Source organism: Tursiops truncatus, chromosome 9, assembly GCF_011762595.2.
Source record: "Tursiops truncatus isolate mTurTru1 chromosome 9, mTurTru1.mat.Y, whole genome shotgun sequence".
NCBI lineage: Eukaryota > Metazoa > Chordata > Mammalia > Artiodactyla > Delphinidae > Tursiops > Tursiops truncatus.
In genome coordinates this window covers 100,313,581-100,332,875 of record NC_047042.1, presented here as the reverse complement: position 1 = coordinate 100,332,875, position 19,295 = coordinate 100,313,581, and the positions used below count along the sequence as shown (strand labels likewise).

The window sequence follows — 19,295 nt, the reverse complement described above, 5'->3', positions numbered from 1 at the left end:
CTGTACTCTCCTACCGCCACAAACTTGGCTTTTAGCAGTTTATAAAATTTTCACTGAACTGTTTAGCCTGTTTGGATGACATCCAGTGAGTGGCCTCGTCCTCAGATTAAGCAAGGGCTTGTGTCTCTTCTCTTCTTGGAAGTGCCTTTCATTCAACTGCAGGTGAATCGTTTCCTCTGCAACTTTTGTAATCTGATGTGTTCAAGAAAAGTGAATTTGTGGATTGTCTGCTGAGTTTTTGCTGTGACAGTGGGAGCAAAGTTCTTTGCAGCTTTCTACTACATCCAAAGCGGAAGCCAGGGATTTCCTTTGTGCCACCCTTTAAAGTTAACAATAAATTACTCTGAGATATTTGACAGTCTTTATTTCCTACATCCCTTGTAACATTTCCTAATTCTTTAATAATTTGAATATTTCTCTAAAAATATTTACATTGTGGGTCTGTTGTGTGGTAAAATTTCTCAGGTCTTATAGAAACCTGGGAATAATTTTATTATACCTTTACATTTGAGTTATGGTTTTGGATATAAAATTGAAGGTTAAGATATTTTTTGTCAATACTTTAAAAGTATTTCTCCATTTCCTAATCAGTGTTGTTCATAGAGTTGCTGTCCATCTGATTGTTGCTCCTCATAGGTAATGTTTCTAGGGGAAGAAACAAACTAGAAACAGGGTATGCTGAAAGAAACGTAAGTTTAAAGCTTAGAGAAAATTATAAATAAGAAAATTTAAAAAATTAATAAGATACTGGCAAAGGAATTTGGTGGATAGTATCCTTTAGGCAAGAAGAAAAACATTTTTTCCCCTATTTGACTTTATTTTTCTGAAAGTAGACCACATTTAATCACGCGCACGTGTGTGTGTGTATGTGTCAGTATCAATGGACAGCACAGTTTATCATGAAGTTGAAATACGTAATATTGGAAAAACTTAAATAGGTGACTTTTATAAACAAAAGGTAATTAGTTGAGAGAGGTCCAATATGAATTTAACTTGCGTTAAACATTACCTGAAAAGATTATTTCCATCACCTGTTAATGTAAGACATTATGAAAGTTCCTGAGGTAGATACTACAGAGGTGATGGTGGGAACTTTAATGCTTGAGAAGAAAGATTTGAGTACAGCAGCCATAAATGTGTTGTGAAGAGAAGATATATCCAAGAGGAGCAGTTCTTTTAATTCTGTTTTTTTTCTAAGATCCCTTACCAAGCATATATTCCATAAGTATATATTGGTTTTTGTCCTTTAACTTTTTAAATGGTTTCTTTTTAAAAAAAATTATAGATTTTATTGTTTAGAATAACTTCAGGTTTACAGAAAAATTAAGCAGATAGTACACAGAGTTCCCCCTCCCCAACCTTTCCCTGCCTCAGTTTCCCCTAATATTAGTATCTTTCATTAGTGTGATACATTTGTTACAACTGATAAACCAGTATTGATACATTATTATTATTATTATTTAAATTTATTTTATTTTTGTGTTTTCGTTACTGCGCGTGGGCTTTCCTTAGTTGTGGCGAGTGGGGGCTACTCTTCGCTGCTGTGGATACATTATTATTAATTAAAGTTCATAGTTTACATTCATTCTTTGTGTTACATATAGTTCTGTGAGTTTTGATAAATGTGCAGTGTCATGTATCCGCCATTAACTACAGTGTAGCATATGAAGTAGTTTCACTGCTCTAAAAATCCAGTTTTGCCTATTCATCCCTTTCCCTCTCCTCTTAAACCCTTTCTGTCTGTTCCCCTGTCCCTCATCACTAACTGCTTAACCCACTTAAATTTATTTTTTTATATCTCTCTGTGTGTATGGTATATATATTATGCATAAAGAATGTTCCATCAAGTAGTTAAGTAAAACTTGGTCATCACTTGTTTTACATAGCTGGGATATAATTGAGTGGCCATTAAACTGTACCTTCTTCCCCAACCTTAATTTTTTACTTTCTTTATTCCTTTTTAATACTTCGAGATTTTTTTTTTTTTTTTTTAAAGAGAATTGATGGTAATTTATTTTCACTGGGCAAATCATGGAATGGTGATGGGGAGTTAAATTTAACTTATTCAGAATACCCCCAAGGAGCAAGAAAAAGTATATTTCAGTCTCTGTGGAGAAAAGGAAGGTAAAAAGTAGGATAAGAAATTAAAACACTTGGATGGCAAAAGTAATCTGATGAAAAATAAGGAACTGGGTTAACACAAAATATCACCAACTAAATTCAAGGATTAAAGGGAGTTTTTTTTTTTTTTTTTTTTTTTTGCGGTACACAGCCCTCTCACTGTTGTGGCCTCTCCCGTTGCGGAGCACAGGCTCCGGATGCGCAGGCTCAGCGGCCATGGCTCACGGGCGCAGCTGCTCCGCGGCATGTGGGATCCTCCCAGACCGGGGCACGAACCCGTGTCCCCTGCATCGACAGGCGGACTCTCAACCACTGCGCCACCAGGGAAGCCCTTATAGGGAGCTTTAAAAAGTTAGACATCTCTGTTATGTTTGTGTAGATTAAGGGGAAATTTTAAAATTCCATTCAGGTTCAACTATTTTTATTTCATGCTCACATAAAAGAGTCTCTTATTTCTTAGACCAAAAACAGATAGATGGTCTCCAATTTATGATGGTTCAACTTAAGATTTTTCTGCTTTCTTTCTTTCTTTTTTTCTTTCTTTCTTTCTTTCTTTCTTTCTTTCTTTCTTTCTATTATTTTTTACATCTTTATTGGAGTAGAATTGCTTTACAGTGGTGTGTTAGTTTCTGCTTTATAACAAAGGGAATCAGTTATACATATACATATGTTCCCATATCTCTTCCCTCTTGCGTCTCCCTCCCTCCCACCCTCCCTATCCCACCCCTCCAGGCGGTCACAAAGCACCGAGCTGATCTCCCCGTGCTATGCGGCTGCTTCCCACTATCTACCTTACGTTTGGTAGTGTATATATGTCCATGCCTCTCTCTTGCTTTGTCACAGCTTACCCTCCCCCCTCCCCATATCCTCAAGTCCATTCTCTAGTAGGTCTGTGTCTTTATTCCTGTCTTACCCCTAGGTTCTTCATGACATTTCTTTTTTCTTAGATTCCATATATGTGTTAGCATATGGTATTTGTCTTTCTCTTTCTGACTTACTTCACTCTGTATGACAGACTCTAGGTCCATCCACCTCACTACAAATAACTCAAATTCGTTTCTTTTTATGGCTGAGTAATATTCCATCGTATATATGTGCCACATCTTTATCCATTCATCTGATGATGGACACTTAGGTTGTTTCCATCTTGTGGCTATTGTAAACAGAGCTGCAGTGAACATTTTGGTACATGACTCTTTTTGAATTATGGTTTTCTCAGGGTATATGCCCAGTAGTGGGATTGCTGGGTCATATGGTAGTTTTATTTCTAGTTTTTTAAGGAGCCTCCATACTGTTCTCCCTAGTGGCTGAACCAATTCACATTCCCACCAGCAGTGCAAGAGTGTTCCCTTTTCTCCACACCCTCTCCAGCATTTATTGTTTCTAGATTTTTTGATGATGGCCATTCTGACTGGTGTGAGATGATATCTCATTGTAGTTTTGATTTGCATTTCTCTAATGATTAACGATGTTGAGCATTCTTTCATGTGTTTGTTGGCACTCTGTATATCTTCTTTGGAGAAATGTCTATTTAGGTGTTCTGCCCATTTTTGGATTGGGTTATTTGTTTTTTTGTTATTGAGCTGCATGAGCTGCTTGTAAATTTTGGAGATTAATCCTTTGTCCGTTGCTTCATTTGCAAATATTTTCTCCCATTCTGAGGGTTGTCTTTTGGTCTTGTTTATGGTTTCCTTTGCTCTGCAAAAGCTTTGAAGTTTCATTAGGTCCCATTTGTTTATTTTTGTTTTTATTTCCATTTCTCTAGAAGGAGGGTCAAAAAGGATCTTGCTGTGATTTATGTCATAGAGTGTTCTGCCTATGTTTTCCTCTAAGAGTTTGATAGTTTCTGTCCTTACATTTAGATCTTTAATCCGTTTTGAGCTTATTTTTGTGTATGGTGTTAGGGAGTGTTCTAATCTCATACTTTTACGTGTACCTGTCCAGTTTTCCCAGCACCACTTATTGAAGAGGCTGTCCTTTCTCCACTGTACATTCCTGCCTCCTTTATCAACTTCGAGATTTTTAAATCAGGTTTAAAAGAAAATTGTTTTTCTAAGCACAAACTATAATTTTTTGATTTGGTATATTTACTACTTTAAAAAAATCATGCTATAGAAAAGTAGAATTGCAAATGTATAATTTTTATTGAACTTAATTGTTCTTACGGTACAGATATTTTTAAATGCTTTGCTTGCACTAAAGACATAATATTTAATTTTAAAGCACAAGTATCTGCAATAGTCTGGAACTTGAAATAGTTAAATAAAACTACTTCTCCTCTCTGTCTTCCGTACTTTTCATTTCTACCAGTGAACAGCTCTGCGCTTTTTGTTACTGTGGTGAAAAAAGCTCCTTAGGACAAGGAGACTTAAAACAATTTAGAGTAACGCCTGGATTTATTTTGCCATGGAAAAACCAGCCTTCTAACAAGAAGGACGTTGATGACAACAGCAGTGGAACTTGTGAGAAAATACAAAACTCAACACCACGAAAACCAAGAGGACAGAGAAAGTAAGCAATTTTGAATTTAAGTGGTTTGTAACGCAGTTTTTTATTGCGATGTTTATGAATATACAAATGGGATTGTTACTGAACAATTTTTTATGTTTCCAACATTCATACGATGCTTTATGACTCACCATTAACCCAGCAGACACTCATTTTCTCAAAATTTCTTTCTTATTTAGAAAAAAGTTTAAGCTAGTTGTGTATTAACAAAAAAGAAGAAAACTTTAAAGAACATAATATAAGGAAGGCTAGAGGGGATTCATGGAATTTATCTATATATGGAATGAAAATTTTAGAAAATCAATGAGATCTTTCTTTCCTTTTTCTAGATAAGTTTTAAGTAGTTTGTAAGAGTATAACATAAAAGAATAGCAAAACCAAAGTGGTTTTACCTATGTGTGTCATTTATTTATTTGTTTCTGTGGTTCAGAGAATGTTGAACTGTCCTGTAAACTCTTACAGTACAGTGTTAACTTTCTTTCCTTCTAAATAATCATGTGCTGAGAATTCCCTTTCTAAAGTCAAAGAAGATGCTCTTTTTTTAATATGAAACTATTTACATATGTTGTACACCTGAAACTAATATAATATTGTAAATCAACTATAATTTTAAAAAAAGAATTTACTATTTGTATAACTATATATGTGTGTCTATATTCATGGACCTTATAGTTGCCCCAAACTCTTGTCTAATATGTTTGCTTTTGGAGTTAATATTTTTTTTATATGTTGTAGGTTCGTTTGAAGGCCATCTTATTATGTGGACTTGGCTCTGGTAGTTGAGGGAATAGAAGTTTCTGTGGTTGATGAGAAAGTGTAAAAATTAATTTAACTTGTAAGGCTAACCAGCTCTGCCCCTTGAGGGTGATGATGTAATCATCCAAGTGCTTCTCTGGCTTTTATCCAAAGTTAAGTACTAAGGCATTGTGTTGTACTTATTTGATTGGCTTCTTCTTTTGGACTGCTGCCAATGCCTTGAAGACCTAAAGTAGGAAATGAAACAATAACAAGAAAAACCCTTTTAAAAGAATTTAAAGTGGAACAGCTTAAGGAAATTTAGAAGTATTGTATTTATAGTTTTGGTGTTTTTAAAGGCCATAGCTAGCTTTACCTTTCGTGATCAATTGGGAGCTCACTTTCTAATAAAATATATCAAAAGTCCAGAAAACTTATGTCCATCGGTCATTAGTAAATTTACTGGACTGGACCAGGTTATATCGTATATCCTCATGTTCTGCCTTGAATAATGGCAATTAATAAACAACTGTTCTGGGAAATACAGTTAGGCTTCATTTATTTATTTATTTTATAAGCTAAGTTAATTTTTACTGAAAACTTCATGAGCTAAAATAATTATGTAAAAATAGCCTTGGTTTAATGAAAGTCTTTGTATACACTTAAGAGTTTAACAAGTTATTAAGTGATGATAACAAGCCAGTTAATGGACCTTAGGGATAAAGCATGTTCATGAAATTTGGAAATCATTTAGGGATAAACAGTTACTTTAGCTTGATCATTTTAAATATTGACAAAATATGTTGCTAATGAGTTATAAACCAGATAAACAGCCAGTTAATTTTTTATTTTGAAAAGGAGTATTTTAAAATAGTTTTTCCCTCATGGTGCAGTAAATATAAGAATATATAATAAAGGATTCATTTCCTCTTTTTTTTTAGACTTAAAATGGGAGGGTATGTAAATATTTCAGCTGACTTCTCTCGATGTTCTCTCCGAAGCTGGGTTCCTCATCCGTAGGGTTGGTGTCAGCATCTTACTGATATGTTATGTACACACAGACTGGTTGTAAAACCTGAAGGTGAAATTTGACTAACCTGCTGCTTGGGAACTGGTTAGTAATAGACTGGTTAGTCATTCCATGGGTTTTTATACCTGTCCCCCCATCAAATTACGGGTGTAAAAAAAATATGTTAAAACAATGAATTCGTCTTCATAGATGAACTGTTAGTCTTTCTTCCCTCCTAATTAGCAAGTTAGTAGTGAAGATGTATTTGTAGGAATGGAGATTATATTTACTGGAAGGTTTGTTCTCATTTCACTGCGGGCAAATTTTATAAAAACAAGAATTTGAAGTTAGCATAGCATGGTAAACTTAAAAAAAAGTCTATGCATTTCTACTGCTGAACATAAAAAATACTGGTTATTTTTTATATGGTTTGATATTTAAATGTACTTATTGAAATATGTTAATACTTTTTTTCTTTCAATGATTCCAGGTATAAAAAAGTTTAGTACCCTGGTCATTGTGCTGATTTTCTCTTAATAGGAATCATGATATATATCCAGCATACATCAGTGCAGTGAGTTATGATCTATATTCAATAGTGATTTAATCCAGAATTATGATCAGGTTAAATACTGTGATATCAGGAGAAGATTAAAGTCTTAGCGCCAGCCATCTGATTTCCCATGTTTAATGTTAATCACAATAGTAGTCATTGTTTACTTCTTGATCTCAATTCATATATGAAGTTTTAGGGCTTTCAGAGTTTGAAATCTCCCATATGTTATTCAGTGAACACTTACTCAGTGTTCATTTTTATACTGTACTTTTTGCTGTTACACTTTTTCCCTTATTCCCAGGTCACTAGTAGCTATTTTGTTTTTGCTTTTTACTTCTGGTTTGTGAGGTAAAGTCTTAGCAGAGGATACTTGCAGCATCATGCCACAGTCCAGCTGTCGAGATTGCTGAGGGGACCGCAAGGAGGCTCCAGGGCTCACATTTCACTCCCACTGCCTCCCTCTTCACACTTGTAGTGGGTCTTCATTTCCCCTGGGAAGTAACCTAACTGCCAGCTCTGTGGCGGCGGAGTCCTCACTGGTCATAAAGCAACTTAGAGATGTCTGATTTGATCAAGTTGCTTTCTAAGCCTTTAAGGAAGGCCAAAGGGAATATTCATTTTATGTGATAAAATATGGTTCCTGACTAGACTATTAGAGTGTCACGTAAAAATATATATATATAAAATGGCAAAATAAGTCTGCAACTGTAATTTGTAACACTTCCTTATGGATTTGGAGACCTTTTTTTTTGTTTTTAGTTGCTTACATTATATAATATAGCTATCCAGTTTTATATCTATACTATGAATAATAACATATTCTAAAAGTTGTTTTATGATAGTTTATGCCTAAGTAAAATTGATTAGGCAATACATTATATTTAAGTCGTTATAAAAGGAAACAATTTTCTACTTGTTATCACTTTCACATCCATTTTGTTTTATCTTATTTTCCAGGGAACGGTCTCCTCAGCAGAATATAGTACCTTGTGTAAGTGTAAGCACGCAGACTGCTTCAGATGATCAGGCTGGTAAATTATGGGATGAACTCAGTCTGGTTGGCCTTCCGGATGCCATTGATGTCCAAGCCTTATTTGACCCTACAGGTATGAGCCAGTCTTCATTAATAACTACCTTTTGATTCTGTAAGCATTTTCACTTTAGCAAATTATTCACTTAATAGTACATACCGTTCATCTAGAAATAATTATCACATTGGAAAAACGTCATTGTTAAGTATACCTGCTTAGGTAAAATAAATTGTCTAATTATGTTTACCTAACTTATTTAACATCTGCACAGGGCCATCACTGGGCTGGATACTTTTATAAATGTTTGCATTTACACTTGTGTAGGCAGCAGTGCCGTGGAGATCTGACAGTTTCGGAGAGAGAAATTTTAAAGGGATCTATGAAAACCTGGGGAACATGGCAGTCTGGGTCTACTTGAAGTAGGGGTGAAGGGTAAAGATCTAAGCCCTGTGAATGTCCTGTAACGCAGTATAGTAATCCATACTCATGATTTGGTGCTGTTGGGGTTTTGAGTGAAGAACTGCGTGTAATTGTTCAGGTGCTCTGTGAGAGAGAGTTGAAAGACTGAGCTGTTACTGATGATTGATGTGGGCTCTTGGTGTGGGGTGCAGTGGAATAGAGGTGTATATGTAGCTTATTTGTCAGAAACAAAGTATTAAGTAATTTTCCTTTATGTAAATACACCAAATAAAATATAGTAACGGTTAAATAAAATGACTAGAAATGAATTTCTCTGTTGAAGGAATAATCACTAATTCACTGTGCATCAGAATCACTTGAGGGCTTGTTGACACGTTGATTTCTGGGCACCATGGCAAGAGTTTTTGATTCAGCAGGTCTTGGTTGTGGTCTGATATTTGCATTTATAACAAGTTCCTAGACGATACATTTCGAGGAGGGCTGCTTTAGTGGTATCGCAAATATCAGATGCCATCGTGTATTCACACATTTGAATTGATTTGGGGGATTTTCATCTTTACTTATTAGCGTTAATACGTTTAATGTTTATTCAGTTGCTTCTTTTCACTTTAACCATTTTAGGCACTTGTTGGGCTCATCACCGTTGTGTGGAATGGTCACTGAGGGTGTGCCAGATGGAAGAACCGTTGTTAGTGAACGTGGACAGAGCTGTTGTCTCAGGGAGCACAGAAGTAAGTAGAAGAAACACATATTTAAACAACAGCTTTATAACATTTACTGTGTCAACATAAAAGATTCACTTCCAAGATGTATTAAATGATTACTATCATGTAAACACCCTTAAAATAGGAAACTATTAATTTATATCCAAGAGTAGCTTGTGCAGACCACTAGAATATAGTATGTTAAGTTGTGCAATAAATGCATATCTTTAAAATAAATATTTTACATTTAAATCAGAAATTAAAATTCTTAGAAATGGATATTACTGACTATGATTACATCTTACTCTTTAAGACAAAACTCTTTGACGAAGATTTAAAATAAGAGAGACAGGATTTGACATCTTTAGTCCACAGTGTGAGCTAGCTCTGTTTGCTATTTTAAAAATTGATTAAAATATTTCTTTTCAGTAAAGTTGGCAGTTCGGTTTGTCTTTTTGGCACTATCCCAAAATAATATCATGCACACAGTCTGCCATCTTTCAAAGCTTTCACTGCGATTTTCGTGCGATTTTGAATCGAGAAATAAATGCTACGTTTACCTTCCATCTATAAAGGCAACAAACCCTATGAAGTGAAATTGCTTTGTTGCCTACAAGTTCCCTTTGGTTTTTGACAGGTATATTTGGGAGAAGTGAAACAGGCCTTCCAAAGGAATATTAGAAGTGGAATTTTTTACTGTAGAAATGATACGGGCTTTAATAGATTTAATATAGGTAAACATTTCAAAAGTATTGTTGAGACAAGGACTTAGATTTAATTATTCAATTATTATAACATTTGCTTTACTCAGATGATCAAAATTACCTACTTTATATGGATGAGTAACCCTCACCTCAGGAGTAGTCAAGTTAAGAGTGTTTGTTTTGGAAATGTGACATTACATTTAAAGGCTTACATTACCAAATTTTGAACAGTATAATGCACGATAAATAATTTCCACAGTCTGAACATACTTAGATGGCCAGATCGTGACTGTGATAGATCAGTGAGAACTGTTTCTTCCATGAACTACTTTAGAAGTAGTTTTGGAATATTTTGTGACAGTGAAAAGCATTATAGGAAAGGCAATGAACAAAGGCTAAAATGAACTGTAACAACTCAGTTTTGATAAGGCTGTGGGGAAATAGGCACTCTTATGCCTCATTGGTGGGAATGCAAATTGGTACATGTCTTCTGGAGAGAAATTTGGCAAAATGCCTAACAGACTATACGTGCACTTATCTTTTGACCTTTCTGAGATTCTATCCTGAAAATATGCCTCCAATAATACAAAAACATTAACAGCATTGTTCAGTTTGCAAAATATTGGAAAGAACCTCTGACCACACATAATAGAATGGTTGACTAGACCGTGGTATGGTTCATACAGTAGAATACTGTGCAGCTGTAAAAAATACTATGAGGAATATTTTTATGAACTAATTAATACAAAGTAGTTTCCAATATATACTTTTAAGTGGAATAAAAAAGTGCAAAAGACCACTTATGGTGTGCAACACTTTATGTAGGAAGGAATGAGATGTAAGAAAGTATACATGCATATGCACATTTGTGGAAAAGAAACACAGGAAGAATAAGCCAGGAAGTAGAGAGATTGGTTACCTGTCTCTAAAAGGTGGGTGGAAGACAGGAGTGGGATCCGTGTAGCAGGGATGTGGTGCGACACTTCTCAGATATATCTTTTTGTATAGCTCTGACTCTTAGAACCATTAGAATGTTTCACCTACCCCTGAATAAGCAACTACAGCCATCTGGGCTATGGGGGAACCTAAAACGGGATAGCAGAATTCACAATGACAGGGGTAGGGAAAAAACTAAGCAACTGAAAAGTAGTGTCTTGACTGGATACCCGTAAAGCTAAAGACAAAAAAAAACCCCTGCATATACATGCACATACCTGCTGTAATCGAGTGAGTAAAATTCTAAAATGATTTTTGTGGTGTTAGAATGGAGATATCAATATAAACTTAAGGTTTTTAATATTTATATGGAAAGATACAGAAATATAGGTATGTGTGTATGCATGTGTTAGTATGCTGCATTTATCTCCTAGCTCTGTCCCCTGTGAAGGCCTAGAAGTAGTGACTTCTGGTAGCAGTGAGCACATCTAGTGCCTAGATCTTGGTTTCTAACCAGTGTTCTCCAATGAAAAGGACCAGAGCTCCTTGAAAAGTGGCTCATGGTGCAGGGAAGATACAAGATGAGGTGCCAGAAAGCAAGGAAATGCTCAGAGAGATGGGGACTCAAGCACAGGAGCCAACCTGAAGGAGCCCCTAAGAGCTGGACCAATTTGAGCAGTAACAGAAAATAATGATAAGTCTTGGGGTTTCATCCATGGAATGAGCCACACTGATAAATAAATTGATAAAAGAGATAAGTAGCGTAGGTCAAGTCACATCACTTCTCCGCCTAACACTCTTCAGTGACTTCCCGTTTCACTAAGAGGAAAAAAGCCAGTCCTTCCTGACTGGCAAGGCCTCCACCATCTTCACCACTCCCACAAGTGCCCTTCCCCTCCCTCGCTTCCTTCAGCCTCAGTGATCTCTTTGGTCTTCCTCAAAACTGTCCACCTCTAGGCCTTTGCAGTCCCTGTTCCCTACATGCATGGCTTCCTCCCTCATTTCCTTTAGGTATTTATTGAAGTTACCTAATCTGTGAGGGCTTTGCTGGGCTCCCTATTGAAAATTTCAGGAGTCTCCTCCTCCCATCACACCCCCGCTGGATTGTTCTCTCCTCCGTACTTACCAGCATCTAACACAGTGTATATTTACTTAATAACCTTGTCTGTCTCTCCTCACTAGATAATAGTGCCCTTCTGAAAAGGATCTTTTTCTCTTTTGGTCATTCCTCAATAAATACTTGTAGCCTAAGTGAATAGCCCTAAAGGTCATTCATGGAGTCATTCATAGTTACAAGAAAGAAGTCACAAGTAAGTGCCAAAGTATTAAAGGAGGTCACCAGTGTGGTCAATTTTATATACGCTTATAAATTTATAATTGTCAAAAGAACCCCTCTAAAATAGAGTAAATCTTTACAGTCCTACGTAAGAGCTGGGGTGGGGTGGTGTGAAAATGAAAAATCTTTGATGTCTTAAAAGGTCCCCCAGGGGCAAAGTGTGTAAAAGTGCTGTTGAACTTAGAACAGGCTTTTATTTTACCAAAAAGCAGATGTTAAAAATTTGTCGACCGTTATTAGGATGACATGGCTGAATGTATTATATCTACCTCTGTTTTCAAAGAAAATAAACACTTCATCTGCCTCTTCAGGTGGTGTTTCAACAATAAGAATGTAATGACTTTTCACAGAAACATGTGCTGAGGGTTGAGCATTTTGAGAACAGATGTTTGGAACTATTTCTATTGGTAGTTTATTGCCAGAAACAGTGAAAGTTTGTAATCAAACAACAAAAATATTCTCACATTGGTTGCCAAAAAATCCTGGACACAGAATTTCCTGATTAAAATATTCTAAAGAGTTTATGGATGTTTTAAACCCCTTTGTTAAAAATTAATATTTTTTTACTTTGGAAGGTGAAAATCTACTGGCTAATTTTTGATAATTTTGGTTGGGATTGAAAAATGGTTGTAGAAATATGTACTTTTGTTTAGATCTCCCTATTTTTGTGAGAATCATTTTTTTTTTTTTTTTTTTTTGTGGTACACGGGCCTCTCACTGTTGTGGCCTCTCCCGTTGCGGAGCACAGGCTCCGGACGCGCAGGCTCAGCGGCCATGACTCACGGGCCCAGCCGCTCCACGGCATGTGGGATCTTCCCGGACCGGGGCACGAACCCGCGTCCCCTGCACCGGCAGGCGGACTCTCAACCACTGCGCCACCAGGGAAGCCCGAGAATCATTTTTTTTAAAAGCCTTTGACAGATACTGAAATAAACTGAAGTTAGCATCGGACCTTTCAATCTTTTAATGATGGAAAAGAACAAGATACAAAGCTCAGATGGGGGGTTGCAGTACTCTAAACTTTTGGATTGTCTGCATCTTTAAATAAGAAATATTTGAGCACGTGTCCTTAATATACATCGTCATTGGAATATGTATCTCTCCTTTATGTCACTTAGCAACATTTGTAAATTTATGTTGTTTCTGTGAGTATTTAATTACCTTTGGTCCCCCCACTAGGGCTGTAGGCATCACGAGGGCATGAATACTGTATGTGTTGGTTTGTCATTTTATCTCTAGTGCCTGACAAAGTACCTGGAACACAAGGGAGTCATTTATGGGGTAAATGTATGCATGAGTGGAGTTTGCCAGTGAAGGGCAATACTGAGTGCTGTGCTCCAAGGGAGGGGAGTGTGCTACTGGCACCTAGTGGCGCTGCGAACCACCTGCACTGCACAGGCAGGACCCAGCTCCCCTGGTGCCGAGGCTGGCAAATCCCCGCCCCGCCCCCCCCCCCCCCCCCCCCGTAATCAGGAAATATTATTTCTATTTTAAAACTAATACATTTAATATATTTCCTCCATTGTTAAATGGCATGCATTATCAAGCAGTTTAGTTTTTCCGGAATGTCCCACAGATTGTTTTTCAGTTTTCCCACAGGGAACTTTATTTATTTTTTGCTAGATGGGAGAATATGCTAAACTACAACCTGTATTTCAGGAAAGGTAATGGCGTTTCTCTTTTAATTTCCTCTTTGGAGCCCTGGGGGTGCTACCAACAACTTGGAAATCTGGATAATTTGAATATTACCAAGGGAATACTTTAATCCTGAATTCTACAGATGTTTGATCATTTATTTACCTAACGCCCCTCTTTCCAGCACTTCGCTCATTGCCCCCCAAAGAAATATCCCATAAACCTCCAACACATATTTCCATTATTTAACTAGTTCTGAATCAAATGTTCAGCCTTACTCTATAAATAAAACATTAAAACATTACTTACAACATCTCTCCACTTAGACTGATAATTTCTCATGCTTTCTTCACCCTCATCATGTGCCACAACCCCATATTTTTTCTTTTTTTAATTTTTTGGCTGCGTTGGGTCTCCGTGCTGTGCACGGGTTTTTCTCTAGTTGTGGCGAGCAGGGGCTACTCTTCATTGCAGTGGCTTGGCTTCTCTTGTTGTGGAGCACGGGCTCTACGCGCATGGGCTCAGTAGCTGTGGCTCGCGGGCTCTAGAGCGCGGGCTCAGTAGCTGTGACGCACGGGCTTAATTGCTCCGTGGCATGTGGGATCTTCCCGGACCAGGGTTCGAACCCGTGTCCCCTGCATTGGCAGGCAGATTCTTAACCACTGCGCCACCAGGGAAGCCCTCACAATCCCATATTGCAATTCCATTGTATTCTACTGATTTTGTGCCAGTTGTCTTTGTGCAAAAACCACCTAAGTTCTGCAAGAAGAGTTGTAAGTTTCTAATATTTTGGGTTCTTGTTGTAGACTGAAAAAGAGGACAAAAATAGCTTTTCTATATAAGGTGGAAGTACACATTAAGAATGTAAACAAGCAGTGTAATGTAATTTTAACAATGTACAGTAAAAGTCTCTGTCCACACCCCTCCCCTGTAAACTGAAAGTAGGTTTATATAAGATCGTTTTAAATATGGTCTGTATCTTTACGTAAGATGATCTCCAAGTACCTACTTTATGAATAATGTTGTCTAATACTGCTATTTTTTATATAATCCTAGTGCTTTGCAATGTAAACTAAAAAATTATCAAAGTTATGTGTTCTTCATTTTGCCCTATAGTTTTTTAAGAGGAAGGAAACGTTCACATATCTGAATTCTCTGTTTGTGCTCAGGGGTCCACAAGATACTTCTACCTTGGAGACTGACTAGGACTCATGGGACTCAGCACAGAGTTCTAATTATGGCTAAGACTTGTTGCCTTTATGTGCTAAAGATGCAAAATGAAAAGATCTTTTTTTTTTGGTGTACGTGGGCCTCTCACTGTTGTGGCCTCTCCTGTTGCGGAGCACAGGCTCCGGACGCGCAGGCTCAGCGGCCACGGCTCACGGGCCCAGCCGCTCCGCGGCATGTGGGATCTTCCCAGACCGGGGCACGAACCTGTGTCCACTGCATCGGCAGGCGGACTCTCAACCACTGTGCCACCAGGGAAGCCCGATGAAAAGATCTGAATGGAGAAAGACCTTGATGAAGTCTGGAAGACCCCCTGTGCAGGCTTCCTTAGGTGCTTCCGCCTGTGAGGGGCATGCAGAGCTCCCTCTTCCTCCAGCAGTACAGATAGGGCAGCATGTGCATGGTGCTTCTGCCCGGAGAGGCTCAAGGTCTTTACTGGGGCTAGTCATGTATGCACCCTCTGCCCAGCACGTACCAGAAGGAAAACCATATTGTTTGCACAGATAATCTAGGCACAGTAAACTGCCCTTATCACATAGGCAACCCTGGGAGCCCTCCAAAAGCCAACTTCCTAGATGCCACCTATGTAAGCAGGCCTTTCTAAGGATAGTAGTATCAGGAATGCTGTTTTAACCCTTCTTTTGCACGGAAATAAGATTGGATTGTGTCTCAATTTCAACATATTTCTGTCTGTATAACTATAGTATTTGCTTGTTAGTTTGCAACAATGAATTATTCCACATCATAGGGAGGCTGTGATAGGTGCTCTAGTGGTATATAAAATAACTTTTAACTTTGATCAGAGGAGAGATATTGATAAGGACACTTTTTTTTTTAACATCTTTATTGGAGTATAAATGCTTTACAGTGGTGTGTTAGTTTCTGCTTTATAACAAAGTGAATCAGCTATACGTATACATATATCCCCATATCTCCTCCCTCTTGCGTCTCCCTCCCACCCTCCCTATCCCACCCCTCTAGGTGGTCACAAAGCACCGAACTGATCTCCCTGTGCTGTGCGGCTGCTTCCCACTAGCTATCTGTTTTACGTTTGGTAGTGTATATATGTCCATGCCACTCTCTCACTTTGTCCCAACTTACCCTCCGATAAGGACACTTTTGACTGTAACAGAAAAATCCTGTATTTGACTCTGAAATCTACTTTGATATTAATATATCCATTCTAACTTTCTTTTGATTAGTGTAAATATGGTATATCATTCCATCCTTTTATTTTACCCTATTATATTTTTATACTTAATGTGTGTTTCTTACAGGCAGCAGGTTTTAAAAAAATCTAACCTGGCAGTCTCTGCTTTTTTATTTGTAGTACTTAGGCTACATACACTTAAGCCCCTCCACCCCACTTTGTGTCCATCTGTTCTTTGTTTCCTTTTTCCTGCATTCTTTTGGGTTGAAGTTTTTTGTGATTCCATTTTATCTCCTTTGCTGGATTATTACCTATACAGGCATACCTTATTTTATTGCGCCTTGCTTTATTGCACTTTGCAGGTATTCTGTTTTTTTACAAATTGAAGGTTTGTGGCAACTCTGCATCAAGTAAGTCTATCACTGCCATTTTTTCCCAACAGCATTTGCTCACTTCATGACCCTGTGTCACATTTTGGTAATTCTCACAGTATTTCACAGTTTTTCAGTATTATTATATGTGTTATGGTGATCTGTGATTGGTAACCTTTGATGATGCTATTGTCATTGTTTTGGGGTGCTACAGACTATACCCACATAAGACAGCGAACTGAATCCATAGATGTTCTGTGTGTTCTGACTGCCCCACCCACTGGCTGTTCCCCTGTCTTTCTTCCTCTCCTCAGGCCTCCCTATTCCCTGAGACACAACAGTATTGAAATTAGTTGTGTTAATAACCCTACAGTGGTCTTTAAGTGTTCAAGTGAAAGGAAGACTCTCAATGTCTCTTACTTTAAATCAATAGCTAGAAATGATGAAGCTGAGTGAGGAAGACGTGTGGAAGGCTGAGATAGGCTGAAAACTAGGCCTCTTGTGTCAAACAGTTTAGCCAGGCTGTGAATGCAAAGGAAAGCTCTTAAAAGAAATTAAAAGTGCTCCTCCAGTGAAGACACGAACGACAAGAAAGCAACACAGCCTTATTGCAGTTATGGAGAAAGTTTTAGTGTTCGGTACAGAAGGTCAGACCAGCCACAACGTTCCCTGAAGCCAAAGCCTAATCCAGAGCAAGGCCCTAATTCTTTTGAAATCTATAAAGGCTGAGAGAGGTGGTAAAGCTGCAGAAAAACACCTTGGAGCTAGCAGAGGTTGGTTCATGAGGTTTGAGGAAAGAAGCCATCTCCGTAACATAAAAGTGCAAGTGCTGATGGAGAAGCTGTAGGTCATCCAGAAGATCTAGGTAAGATAATTATAATGAAGGTGCCTACAGCAAACAGCAGATTTTCAGTGTAGACAAAGCAGCCTTCTATTGGAAGAAGACACCATCAAGGACTTTCATACTAGAGAGGAGAAGTCGGTATCTGACTTCAAATCTTCAAAGGACAGGCTGACTCTCTTGTTAGGGGCTAATGCAACTGGTGACTTTAAGCTGAAGCCAATGCTTATATACCATTCCAAAAAATGCTAGGGCCCTTAAGAATTATGCCAGATCTATTCTGTGTGTGCTCTATAAGTGGGGCAACAAAGCCTGGATGACACCACATCTGTTTGCAACATGGTTTACTGAATATTTTAAGCCCACTCTTGACACCTACTGCTCAGAAAAAAAGATTCCTTTCAAAATACTACTGGTCATTGGCAGTGCACCTTGTCACCCAAGAGCTCTGATGGAGACGTGCAATGAGATTTATGTTGTTTTCATGCCTGTGAACACATCCATTCTGCAGCTTATGGATCAAAGAGTAATTCTGACTTTCAAGTCTTATTATTTAAGAAAATACATTTCGTAAGGCTGTAGCTGCCAGAGATAGTGATTCCTCTGATGGATCTGGGCAAAGTCACTTGAAGACCTTCTGGAAAGAACTCACCATTGTAGATACCATTAAGACTATTCATGATTCGTGGGAAGAGGTCAACATCTCAGCATTAACAGGAGTTTGGAAGAAGTTGATTCCAGCCCTCATAGGTGACTTTGAGGGGTTTAGGACTTCAGTGGGGGAAGTAACTGCAGATGTGGTGGAAACAGCAAGAGAACTAGAATCAGAAGTGGAACCTGAAGGTGTTGACTAAAATGCTGCAATCTCATGATAAAACTTGAGCAGATAAGGAGTTGCTTCTTATTGATGGGCAAAGAAAGTGGTTTCTTGACAGTGAATCTATTCCTGGTGAAGATGCTATGAAGATTATTGAAATGACAGCAAAGGATTTAGAATATTACATGAGTCTTACTTTCGTTGATAAAGCAGCGGCAGGATTTGAGAGGATTGACTCCAATTTGGAAAGAAGTTCTACTGTGGGTAAAATGCTATCAAACGGCGTTGCATGCTTGAGAAATTGTTTGTGGGAGGAAGAGTCAGTTGACTTTCCAGACTTCACTGCCGTCTTATGTTAAAAGCTTGCCACACCACCCTGCCTTTGGCAACCGCCACCCCATCACACAGCAGCCACCAGCAAAAAGATTGTGACTTGCTTTAGGCACAGATGATGGTTAGCAGTTTTTAGCAATAAAGCATTTTAATTTATTTATTAATTTATTAATTTATGTCTGCATTGGGTCTTTTTTGCTGCACGTGGGCTTTCTCCAGTTGTGGTGAGTGGGGCTACTCTTCCTTGCAGTGTGCGGGCTTCTCATTGTGGTGGCTTCTCGTTGCAGAGCACAGGCTCTAGGCGCACGGGCTTCAGTAGTTGTGGCTCGCTTGTGGGCTTCAGTGGTTGTGGCTTGCGGGCTCAGCAGTTGTAGCACGCGGGCTCTAGAGCACAGGCTCAGTAGTTGTGGTGCACGGGCTTAGTTGCTCCATGGCGTGTGGGATCTTCCCAGACCAGGGCTCAAACCCATGTCCCCTGCATTGGCAGGTGGATTCTTAACCACTGCGCCACCAGGGAAGCCCAGTAATAAAGCATTTTAAAATTAAGGTATGTACGTTGTTTTTTAGACAGAATGCTATTGCCCACTTAATAGACTACAGTATTGTGTAAACATAACTTTTATATGCTCTGGGAAAGAAAAAAAAATTGTGTAACTTGCTTTATTTTGGTGGTCTGGAATTGAACATGTGGTATCTACAAGGTATTCCTGTAACCCTTGTTTTGTTATTTTATTGGTTGCTTTAGGGTTTATAGTGTGCATCTTTCACTTACCACAGTCTACCCTGAAGTGATATTATGTAGTTGTCTGTATAATAAAAGTGTACTTCCATTTCCTTCCATTTCCCCCTCCTGGACTTTGT

At 38.1% G+C, this 19,295-nt stretch overlaps 1 protein-coding gene across 8 annotated transcripts in view; it reads left to right on the top strand.

Moving 5' to 3' along the window:
• KMT2C (lysine methyltransferase 2C) overlaps positions 1-19,295 on the top strand; it is a 294,243-nt gene that overhangs the window by 110,274 nt on the left and 164,674 nt on the right. For all 8 annotated transcript variants that reach the window (XM_033863531.2, XM_033863536.2, XM_033863533.2 and 5 more), the window contains 3 exons: positions 4,432-4,632; positions 7,887-8,035; positions 9,002-9,111. In XM_033863531.2, coding sequence (XP_033719422.1) covers positions 4,432-4,632; positions 7,887-8,035; positions 9,002-9,111 — 460 coding nt within the window. The remainder of the gene's footprint in view (positions 1-4,431; positions 4,633-7,886; positions 8,036-9,001; positions 9,112-19,295) is intronic.